The 12,597-nt window shown below is 32.9% G+C and overlaps 1 protein-coding gene across 8 annotated transcripts in view; it reads right to left on the bottom strand.

Annotated features, from left to right (window-relative positions):
• Positions 1 to 12,597, bottom strand: part of CPED1 (cadherin like and PC-esterase domain containing 1) — a 316,126-nt gene that overhangs the window by 158,431 nt on the left and 145,098 nt on the right. For all 8 annotated transcript variants that reach the window (XR_013524307.1, XR_013524306.1, XM_002752075.7 and 5 more), the window contains 7 exons: positions 11,982 to 12,124; positions 10,538 to 10,610; positions 9,177 to 9,344; positions 7,839 to 7,943; positions 6,124 to 6,293; positions 2,483 to 2,553; positions 1,678 to 1,722 (listed from right to left, as the gene is read on the bottom strand). Coding sequence is in view for 6 of the 8 variants with exons in the window: in XM_002752075.7 (XP_002752121.4) it covers positions 1,678 to 1,722; positions 2,483 to 2,553; positions 6,124 to 6,293; positions 7,839 to 7,943; positions 9,177 to 9,344; positions 10,538 to 10,610; positions 11,982 to 12,124 (775 nt within the window). In the remaining 2 variants the exon portion in view is untranslated. The remainder of the gene's footprint in view (positions 1 to 1,677; positions 1,723 to 2,482; positions 2,554 to 6,123; positions 6,294 to 7,838; positions 7,944 to 9,176; positions 9,345 to 10,537; positions 10,611 to 11,981; positions 12,125 to 12,597) is intronic.

Consider the following 12,597-nt stretch of genomic DNA (forward strand, 5'->3'; position numbering starts at 1 on the left):
CAGGGAGGAAATGGCATAAATAATACCTGCTGTCTTTATTCTCCACACATGATCTTAGCCAAAAGGCCGAGAAGCGATGCTATCTTTATTCTCTATTAGCAATACTTTATTTAAAATGCCACTTTCTTTAATTGGCTATATATATCAATTCTATTAAATCATATTACAACATCTCAGCTTACCTTGATCTTAACAATAGTGATAAAACCTCACGAATGAATTAAACTGGATTTTAGATTGTAAAAATTAGATTTTATTACATTCAAATAATTCTATTAATAATAAATTAGGCCAGGCACAGTGACTCATTTCTGTAATCCCAGTACTTTGAGAGGCTGAGGCGGGAGGATCACTCAAGGCCAAGACTTTGAGACCAGCCTGGGCAACATGGCATCTCTACACAAAATTGCAAAATTATCCAGATGTGGTAGCTCATGCCTGTAGTTCTAGCTACTTGAGAGGCTGAGGCAGGTGGACTGCTTGTGCCTAGGAAGTAGAGGTTGCAGTGAGCTATGATGGTTCCACTGCACTCCAGCCAGGACAACAAAGTGAGATCCTGTCTCTAAAAAATAAATTAATGAATAAAATAATATAATAAATTAAATTAGATATATACTTTTTTATCGTTAGTGTTTTACTGGAATTGATTTTTTATTTGTAGAAAACTAAATTTTCTAAGTTGATTTTTAGCACCAAATACATATATATATATATATATATATATATATATATATATACATATATATATATATATACATATACACATATGCACACACATATATTTTAAGGTATATATTGTCAAGAAAAATCTTGCTAATATAAAACTCAATCTTTCTACAATATATTATAGAATACTAAGAAAACTCAGGAGTTTTTCTTTTTCTTTTCTTTCAGAGACAGGGTCTTGCTATGTCACTCAGGCTGGAGTACGGTGACGCAATCACTGTAACCTGGAACTCCTGGGCTCAAGTGATCCCCCCTGCCTTGGCCTCCCAAGGCACTGGGCGTATAGGTACATGGCACTATGCCCAACCTAGTTCAGGAGCTTTGAACAGAGAATTTGAAGACTCAGCTTTGTGATACAGCTCAGGCATTTAATAACCCTGTGACTTTGGAAGTGTCAGTTTGACTCTCTAAGATGATATATTTGCAAGACCATTGTAGTAATAATACTGACCAATATAAAGAAAATTATTTTTTAAATTTCAAGTTAATACAAACTTAAAAGTATTTTTCTCCTATTATGGCTTGGTTAAAAATGAATTAGAAAATAAATTGAAAATTGGCTTAAAAACTCTCAACTGTTACAAAAACACTCTACTCAAGACTAACCATTATAGAAACAATCTGGTGAGAAAGAAATCACTGCCAGGTAGTGAGACCTCTGAAGATCAATGTATAAAGCTGATAAGCCAAGCTCTTACACTTGAAAGGCTTCCAAAGCAATGCCCTAGAACCCAAAAAGCCCCTCAAGGTGGGTTTGGAAGTCATTGTCCTTAAACGTGCGAAAGTGATAGATACTGACTCCATCAGAAATCTAATAACTTCTAAAAATTTACTTTAAAAATTATCAGCCTAAAGATACCCAAATATAAAAAAATTATGATTTTTTAATTCAAAGTGGTACTGTTCCCTAATTGTCAATTATGCTGCTAAAACTCTTCAATCTCAACTTACCATCACTGCAATGTATTTCTTTATTTTCATTCTTAATTTGTAGAACTGCAATTAAAAAAAAAGAAATGTAAATTTAAAATAAAAACTATTAATCAAATTTTTAAAATATACATTCAGCTATCAAATTAGACAATTTGTTTAATCTGTTTAATAGATCAATAGAATTTTTTCTTCTATCAAACCATAACCAATCTCTGGCCATCTTCTTCCCTCCCTATCCTCCCTGTCCTCTAGTAACTACTATTCTACCCTCTATGAGAGCATAAAACTGGTAACCTCTCTCTATTCTGTGAGATCAAATGTTTTCAATCTCACATGTGAGTGAAATTATCAGGTTTTTATCTTTTTGTGTCTGGCTTATTTCACTTAACATTCTCCAGGATTATCTATGCCACAAACTGACAAATAACAGGATTTCTTTCTCTTTTTGGCTAAATAGTATTCCATTGTGTATATATACCCCCATTGTCTTTACCCATTTATTTACTTATGCACACTTAGGATGATTCTATACCTTGGATATTATGTATAGTGCTGTAGCTAACATGGGAGTACAAATATCTCTTTAACATACTCATTTCCAGTAGTGGGACTGCTGGATTTCCTCTCTGTCATTTTTTAAAAATTCTTTCCAAATTTGAGGGATAATAGCATTTTCTCATTTAATTTTCATTTTTGATTGCTAATCAGGCTAAATATTTTACATTTTTTGCAAGAAAATACTTATTTTAAGTTGAAATACATGGGTATATATATATATATATATATATATATATATATATATATATATATGTATATATTTTACCTTTTTTATTTTCCGTTGCATCAAATGGCACTTGTGGTTTTTCAATGTTTTTATCCTCTGTGAAAGAATTCCTGCAAATGCAATGCCAAACAACTCTGGATTAATGAAATGATCAAAACCCGTGGAAATTATATCTAACACACTGTCTTTTCTTCTGTATGGGCACAGTTACTTTGATGAACACAAAAACACTTTCTGCATTTCAGTCCTCAAAACCGGCAATCTACCCTCGAATGAAGTAGGTGGGAATCTCATCATCCCTAATCAGTAGAAGCACATTTGAAGAAAACCAGGGTAAAAAGTCACTCTTCAGTGCAAATCCAAGGAATCTCAGACAGCTTGGGTCCAATAGAAGTGACTCAAGAATACACATTCTTATTGGAAATCTGTTTGGCTATAGTTATACTGTTTTGGAGCAAAAAGTCTTAGAAGCACTAAGACAGCCTGAGAAGAACATACATTTAATTGAAGAAATGTAAGTGTACCACTCAGAAAATGACCTGTGTCTTGCCAAGTCTTCCATCCTTAAACTGTAATTAGCAGCAGGAAATCGTAAGGGTTAGTTATATTCCGGTGTGTTCACCTCATTTTCTGTGTTGTATAACTAACTATTTTGCCAGACTGCCCTTTAAGTCCTCAAATTTGAGACCAAAATAATTTAAATTGCAGACAGAAAAACTGCTGGTGCAGATGATAAAGAACACCAGGCATGATCATCTGCAGGCCCCTGACAAGATTTTTCTGTGCTGGTGCAAATCTCCATTTCCGTCCCAGCACAATAGAGATAACAATATTTACCTTACTTCACAGGGATGCTATGAAAGTTAAATACCATTTTATTTGTTAAATAACATTTTAGAAATATGTATTGTCCCAGATATTGTGCTGGGTACTATAATGGAAAAGAGATGAATAAGACATATTCAGTAGCTTCCAAAGGTAAACATCAGCTAAAAAATTTAAAAGAATCAAGGAATTAAAATTGTTGCTAATGGTGGAAGCCATGATAACTTTTTGCAGTTTTATTTTAAAAGCCGTTTATTCCAGGTGACAAAAAAGACACAACCCTGAAATGCACAGAAACTGAAGTTTGGAAAGGTTACTATCTTAATACAATGAGACACTGTATATAAAGGCATCTTGCAGTGATTTTCTACATAATTTTGTGAATAAATTGTTTTGAATCCAGGTGGATTTTTATTGAAAGCATTTCCTTAGTGCAAAGTACAATGCAACTTTATTTCTAGTAAGGTAAAATTAGCACATAGTGCACAATGTTGATTTTAAGATTTTCATTCTGTTCAGATTTACACTAATTCTTTTGAGATCTCTGGATTTTGAGCCTCAGAATACATATATAACTGTTAGCTAGTATCATAATGCTTTTCTGACTTTCTCTCTTCTCACATCACTGCTACAAGAGGATGGTCTTTACTTAGAAGGAAAGATGAAGTCATTGAATATGGGTAGTGTACATCTATAAAGCTGACACTGTCTATAGAAAAAACTGAGGTAACCATTGGGAACATAAGGACAATGATGACCTCCATATCTGCATGATGTACTGGACCATGGATGAGCCCTAGACCAAATTACTGGACCATGGATCAAAAGGCCAGGGTCCTAGTTCCAACTCTACTACTATTAGCTTTGTAACCTAAGCAAATGACCCATCTTCTTAGCACTTCATTTTGTCATTTGGAAAATGTATATAACATGCATCCTCATTGCAATATGGCATGAATTATAATTAAATATATATATATGTTCACTGACAACCTTGAAGAGAATTAGATTTGGACTTTTTTTTTGTCTTCAATGCAAGTGAAATTAGCCATATACTAATTGCTTGTTGAAAATACAGTAAGGTTTGCTTATCTCATTATTAACAAGATAAACATTTCAAAGTTGTCTTGCTTTTCCCATTAAAAATATAAAAACATTACCCTCACTATAGAAGCTAAAATGATCATTGAATAGAAACATAGAAAGAAAAGCATATTGATATTTACTACCTATCTGTGCTACAGCATATCAGATGCTATGTAGCAAATGAAAGTTATTTTTATGTAATCATATCAAAATATACATAATTTGTAGTATAATGTATATTTTACAGATAAAAAACTGAGTCTCAGAGCAGTCCAAACCTTGTCTTCATAAACTCTAAGGTTGAGATTTTTGAATCTAGTTTCTATAATTCAAAAATGTCCTCACCCCATCTAACTATACTCAACACTGACCATTAGTAAATCTTATTGGAAGAAGAGATTTCAATCTTCTAAATTTAAGATCAGAGCACCGCTTAATCTTACAACATATGTGGAACTTGAGAAAAATCTGCTGGGGAACAAACTTTTCAAACTTTGAGTATCCTGAGGGAACTTCCTCAAAGTTAAAAACGATATTTTTAAATAGCTTCCTTTGGAAATCAAGTCTGTTTTTCGCCCATCTGTAATAAAAGAGACAGTCTTAGATTATTTGAGTGAGTGTGAAGTGCAAACAATGTGTCTCTGAGGTATGTTATTTGAAACCTAATATCCAAACACATAAAAAATCTTCTGCTGAGCCTATTCCTTCCATGTATTGAGGAAATAAGACCAACTTCTTAGTGTTGCAGCAATTAAAGGGAACTCTGATCCTGGGAGATGTCCTAAGAATTCTTGAAATAAATGATTATTGAAATTTTTGAAACATAAAAAATTCAAATTTTTGAATTTTAAAAATAAAGCTTTTATAGACCTGTTTTCACTATATCCTAAGCAGAAAGAAGTGAAGAGTAAGTCAACAGAACGGACGCCATTCCCTAGGGTGGCTGCAAAAGACTTTAATGATTATGTCAGGGCCATTTAGTCTTTCATCTCCCTAGGAGGTTTAGGTTTACTTCTGTTTTGCTGCCAGTAGAAAAGGCAAATACTCCCGTAATTCAATCCATATAAAACAGAAGTAGACAAACCCTTAGGTGTTGTCCCTTTCCCTAACTAATGGAGGTAAAATTTTATCTGTCTCAGCTCTCATTCCCTAATTACTATCTCTCATTAGAATCGAAGTGAAGGTGGGAAACTTTTATCTTAGCCAAATATTTTCCTCTGAGATTCTACCTTCAAAAAACAAAACGAAACAACAAAAACAAAAAACAAAAGTTCTATCTTCTAAAACCAAAGTAGGAATAATTTGTGAAAAAGACAGAACATATGTATATACATTCAATGGGTTTTGCTCAGAAAAAAGTCACACCTTAAAAACCCTTCTAAATAAATAATCTTACTGTATCAAGCTGCCACTCTGACTGATGGTTTGTAAAACGAATCTCAACTAATACTTTTTGTCTAATACTTCCACAATTCAAGAATATATGTCACAAAAGGAAACTAGATTGAAACTTTCAATTCTAAGCATTACAGTGGAGTCAAGTCTTGTTGGTTTAAAAAAACTGTTGGATTCATTTTTATTACAGTGTTTGAAGACCACTAGAATCATTATGGTTTCAATGTTTAAAGACATTTATTTTCCAGAGCATGGAAATTTGGACACAGTTTTTTGTTGTTGTTGCTTGCGTTAACATAGGCAAAGCCTTTTGAAATCAATCTGTAGACTAGAGATTTTTTGGATTGTACAATTCAAACTTGTGGCTATCTTACCATTCCAGTGGATATAGCTGTGTCTTTTTATTCATGAACTGAAACTGTTCAAATACATTTAAAAGAGACCAGTATTGGGTCAGGACTGAGCCAGGTTTTCCCACAGGATTTGCCATATCATAAAATTCATGCATCAGTGACTGAATCCCAGGAGTAGTAGATGGGAAGAGCTGAACACATAAAACATCAGTATAAGTTACTGAAAACAAATTATAATGCAGTATTACTATGAACAGCTTTATACTTATTTATATAAGAAATCAGATATTTGTTAAAAATCCATTGGTGAGTACCATAAATTAGTTTACTGTGAAGTTGTTGAAATAAATGCCACTTTTTAATAAAAAACTAATTTTGTTGATGACCATATTTCCAAATAGGGTTTTTTCTTTCATTGAATATAAGTGGATTTCTCTTTCCCATTACAGATACCTGAAGATGCCTGAATAAAAAAGTTAAGCAGCAGGAAGAATGAGAAAGCCTCTTGGGTTGCAAGTGAATTACGTCACAGTGACAAATATTAATCTTCCCCTCTTGCCCCACAAAGAAAAATCTGTGGTTTTCTCCTTTCTACTGTGAGAACCAGGAAATTGGAATTTTCTCTTTCTCTTGAAAAATAATTATTTAGTTCTTCCTCAAGTTATGGTGAGAGATGTTCTCCATATTCACAATATCTAAAGTTATAAATTCTTGAGGAGTGAAGCCATGTCTCTTTTATTTTCTTTTTATAGTATTAAGTCAAACTGTTGTGAATGTAATACTTACTATATTTAAAATAGTTAAAATGATACTGTGTCAACTCAATTATCTTTGGGGAAATTAGCTTACTTTGAATCCTTTAAAATTTGGGAGTGAATTAGAAAAATGAGTATCAAACACTCATTAATTAACTTAGTAAGCTGATTAAACTCATCATGTAGTGTATGTGGTGTATATATTATATATATATATATACTTTTTAAAAGTCAAATAAATACTTGCGTGAAACATCAGCGTAATAATAAATTATTAATGATCAAGAATGCTATTTTAAAAAGATATTTCATATGAACAAATCTTAGGGAGAAAAATACAAATTCATTTTACTCTATATAGGTATCAGAACTGGAAAGAAAACAAGTACTGAACATGCATTTTGTATGCAACAAATTATCCTTTGATATTGACCGAGGAACTAACAAAACCCAAGAAAATACATGAGAGAAAATAAATGTCTTTTAAAAAAGACATAAACCAGTAAAAGTTATAATTATTTACATTTTCTTTCTTTGAAGTCTGATATAGAGTTATAAGAAATTAAGGTTTAGGCACTTTTCTAAAACTTTTAAAAAAATATATTTGATTTTACAAAAACAAAAAGGGTATAATAAGCAGAAATAACCGTTGGTTTCGTGTGAATGTTCTGAAGCTAAAGGTAAAGCTTCTTCAGAAAAATGTTGACATTTTCCCCTTGAGAACCGTCAGATACTGGCAGCTGTGCTAATCCCATGTTCTCTTACCTTCAATAAGTCACATATTGTTTCAAACTCTTAAAGTAATGCATATAAATCTTGCTTATTTTGCTACTTAGATCTCTGAAAAGAAGAAAGTAGCTTATAAAGATTTCTATTTCTTAAAGAAATACTTCATCTAGCTTGAAGTCAAAATCAGGTAGCTTACAGTGATCTACTCTGATCTCAGTCATCAAGAAGAATCAAACGTCACTTTTGCTTTACCAGTTGGAATTGTCCCAGACTTCCAAGTTCCTTTATGAAAGTCAGAATTGAGTTAATGTCTTCTAAGGACAGACACTGATTTAGTTCCTTTTGATAGTTTTCACCCTGTATTGGTGGGAGGAAGAAAACTTTAGCAACTGTTAAAAAGTCAAACCATGTTCAGCCCAATTACCTCCCGTTTCTTAAGCAACTTCAACTTGCCACAGTGGTGTCTGAATATAAGAAAACTTCATATTTGACATGGAGGTCCTGTACAAAATAGCTCAATGATGCTTTGGGAGTAAGGCTGGGGAGATGTTAACATATCATAAAAATCAATCAATGTTATTTTGAAGCACTATGCCCTATTCATTGGCATTCGCCCTAACATGACAATAGATGTGGATGCTTAAACAAAATTAGTATTATAACTCAAGTCCTCTGATGTCAATCTGGAGCACTCGCTGCTCTTCTAGACTACCTCCAAAAAGTTCTAACATTCCTTTCAAAGTACTCTATAATACATGTAACAAACCTGCACATGTACCCTCTGAACTTACAAGTTGAAAGGAAAAATCAAAAAATTAAAAAGTATTACATACTATATAATACATGTTATTCATAATTTCCTCAACATTTTGTAATCCCAGCACTTTGGGAGGCCGACGCAAGTAGATCATGAGGATCATGAGGTTGGGAATTTGAGACCAACCTGGCCAATATGGGGAAACCCCCATCTCTACTAAAAATACAAAAATTAGTCATGTGTTGTGGTGACATGCACCTGTCGTCCCAGCTACTCAGGAGGCTGAGGGAGAAGAGTCACTTGAACCCAGGAGGCAGAGGTTGCAGTGAGCTGAGAGGGTGCCACTGCACTCCAGCCTGGGCAGCAGAGCAAGACACTGTCTCAAAAAAAGGAAGGAAGGAAGGAGGGAAGGAAGGAAGGAAGGAAGAAGGAAGGAAGGAAGGAAGGAAGGAAGGAAGGAAGGAAGGAAGGAAGGAAGGAAGGAAGGAAGGGAGGGAAAGAAAAAGAAAGAAAGAAAGAAAGAGAAAGAAAAAGAAAGAAAGAAGGAAGGAAGGAAGGAAGGAAGGAAGGAAGGAAGGAAGGAAGGAGAAAGAAATTATGAACGTTTTGCTTAATTTTCAACCCATAATTTCACCATAATCAGTCACTTGCATACTTAGTTGACATAAAAATAATATTGATCCTGAGGCTAGAAAAAACAAGAAGTGTGATATAATAGATTCCAATTAATTTCAAGTGAATTATTAAGTTGCTGAAATTGCACAATAAAAAGAATGCCACCTTCTAAGAAATGACTTGAAAAAATACTTATCAGTACACAAATATGCACTTACCTTGAATACATCTGATCTATAAAGTTTCTGAAATATCTCAGAAAACATGGAAAGTGATGATTCATTAGAAAAGAGAAAATTGAAAGTGTCATTTAATAGAAATTCTTCTGTATTTTGGTCCTCAAAATCCATATTATCATTATCTTGAAAATTTAAATGCTCATGTACCTTCGAAAGAACAAAAGCACAGCAAATATAATTCATTGATTTACTTTTAAGACAATGGAATTACTTCTAAGACATGATTTATTTCCTGTTGGATTATAGATCAGAACTGACATCTAGTGGTCCTTTTGGAGGTCAACAGTTTTATAAATGTGAGTAATGTTTTTTTTAAGATACAATTTAAAAACAATTATTTAATGTACAGTATAAGAAATTTAACTAATATATTATAAAGTCACATGAGCTTACCTTAATGCCCTTTATAGTGGAAGAATATGCTTTTATTTAAGATGGTACATAACATTTTTCCTGAACAGATTTTAAAAAGCATAATACAAACTATTAAATATGCATGCAAAATAATAAAAAATGACTATTAAAAAGTGTCAATTAATAGTTTTACGTTTTTATGGCTAAATCTTGGAACTATTTAACTAAATGTCTGAACCACTTATAATGTAATTGGTTTACCTGTATAATAGTTTGAAAACATGTAAATATTATACAAAGATGAATTCTAGTTACACATAATTTTATTTTGCCCTTCTTCCTTTTTTCCCACCCCATATCCCAAGGTACAACTTTCTACAGACTAATTTAATAAATTATTTTTTATCTTTTTGCCACTAAGGGCTATGTGAGAGGAAAAAAATATGTTGGGGGAGATGATCTGAATGAGTGTATTTAACATGAGAGGAAGGTAAAGAATCAAAATGTACAAAAACACTTCATCTACACATAGTATCTATAACGAAAAAATTTTCAAAAATTTCCATTGCTTTTAAAATTAAATATAAACCAGTTTTAAACTAAATATCTATATGTAAAAAATAAAAGTTATATTTTTATAACCTCATGTAAATACACCAGATAATCTGTTATTTTCTATTATCTGCACTTCCTGTTCTCTCCATTAATGCACACTTGACTTCATACCACATTTATTTCACAAATAGTACTTGAACCATAGAAAAATCCATGTTTGTTTTACAGAGACACACAGGCAGGATTGGACTCATAGATTCTCTACATACTAGTTAATTCTCTGAACCACAGTGAATATAAGCCTAAAGTGACTTTTGCAAATTGCTCTTTGTTGATTGGTTATTACTATGAGTGAAAACAACAACACACACACTGATCTTTCACCACAAGGAAGAAACTCACACCACTCATGAGGCCTTCGGCATACTGACCTGGAGTATTACAGGGTACGTGAAACTGCCATAACCAATATCAAAAGTTAGAAGTTGAAAACAGAATCTGCATCTAAAATGAAAACACAAGGCAACATAAAACTAAAGACACATACACATGTATGTTTATTGCAGCACTGTTTATAATAGCAAAGACTTGGAACCAACCCACATGTTCATCAACGATAGATGGGATAAAGAAAATGTGGCACACATACACCATGGAATACTACGCAGCCATACAAAAGAATGAGTTCGTGTCCTTTGCAGGGACATAGATGAAGCTGGAAACCATCATTCCCAGCACACTAACACAGGAACAGAAAATCAAACACTGCATGCTCTCATTCATAACTGGGAGTTGAAAAATGGGAACACATGGACACAGGGAGGGGAACATTACACACCTGGACACAGGAGGGGAACATCAACAGGGGACTGTTGTGGGTGGGAGGGCAAGAGGAGAGAGAGCATTAGGACAAATACCTAATGCATGCAGGGCTTAAAACCTAGATGACAGATTGATACGTGTAGCAAACCACCATGACACAGGTATACCTATGTAATAAACCTGCACATTCTTCACAGGTATCCCAGAACTTAAAGTAAAATGATAATAAAAAACTATATTCTCTTAGGTATTTACTCTTATCTAGTATCATATTAATAATTATATAGTTAAATTTCAACATGTCTACTAATTAAAAACAACAGTGGCTTCGATAATGTAAAATTACATGTGATCAATTTTTGGATTTGGATCCTGTTTTATTTCTTGCAGAAAATAAATTATACCAAAATATTCATAACACATTAAGCAATAAAGTTATTCCATGGAAACCTAAATATGAAGAAGAAAATTCTCCTACTCCTACATGCTAGGCACTTATTCACGTCTAAATTATGATAAGGTTTAAATTGATGTTCTTCTCTTGCTTTTCGACATACTAGATTTAACATTTCCTTAGAACAAAGGCAGTAAGTTACATTCAAGTAAATAGATATGGGAATAGGAGTTATTGAATTTTCTTAATAAAGTTTTTCATTTTCTCCTTTGCATTATAAAATCAGTGGGATATTTGAGAACAAAATTTATTATGTATAAGTAAAATGACACCTAGTCAATGCTAAGCATCTATGATAGAATTAGTTGTGCTTGAAACAAAAACTGCAATTTAAAAAGTTTTCCTTTTAAAATGTGTACTTTACTTCTTATTACCACTACTTAGATACTATTGAGTCTGTTAGGTGTTCTGAAGTTTTGGGATCTGTAAATATGGCCAAATATTAAGCAAATTTGGTTTAGATTAGATTTGTATATTGACATAAAATTTTCCAAGTACCACCTACTTATGATAAATACGATATATTTCCACCAACAAGTTTTAGAAGATAGGTTTCTTTCTTTCTTTTCTTTTTTTTTTTAATTACAATTTGTTTTTACCTATGAAAGGCCTTTGGCCCCAGAGTAGATGTTTCACTGAATGCTTCAGCTGCTAGCAGGAGTTTGCCAATTGCTTCCTTCATAATATCAAAAGCCTGATGAGGTGAATTGGCTCTCAGGAATGTCTCAAAAAATGTTTGCAGCTGTGAATAAAGTAAAGGATTCTTGTGTTAAAACAACAGCCTCAGTTTGTCTATCATTTCCAAGGTCACCAATTTGAAGGATTCCTCTAGGTTATCTCTACTTGTCACACCCAAAAAACCCCCCTAAATCAGAAAGTTTGGCAATCTAAGATATAGGTATACTGAAAGAGAAAGGTTTAAATATCTTGTAATTTAAACTTCTTTAGAAGTGCGTACTCCATTTTATTTTCCTCATTTCACAGCATCTAATCATGGAAAATGCAAGTCTCGTTATCAGAACTCCAAAGTTTAATTTGTAACTCTACTAACTAGGTGAGCTAAACTTGTCTCTCACTTCTCCGAATCTTTGTGTCCTTCTCTTTAAATTAGGATTAATATCTACCAACAAGAGAGATGTGAAGCCAAATTGAAGAAAATGTATTTGAAAGCCCTGTCAAAGTGTAAAACTCAAATGTTAGTTTTCTATTATTATT

The sequence above is a fragment of the Callithrix jacchus genome, chromosome 11 (genome assembly GCF_049354715.1).
Source record: "Callithrix jacchus isolate 240 chromosome 11, calJac240_pri, whole genome shotgun sequence".
Lineage (NCBI taxonomy): Eukaryota > Metazoa > Chordata > Mammalia > Primates > Cebidae > Callithrix > Callithrix jacchus.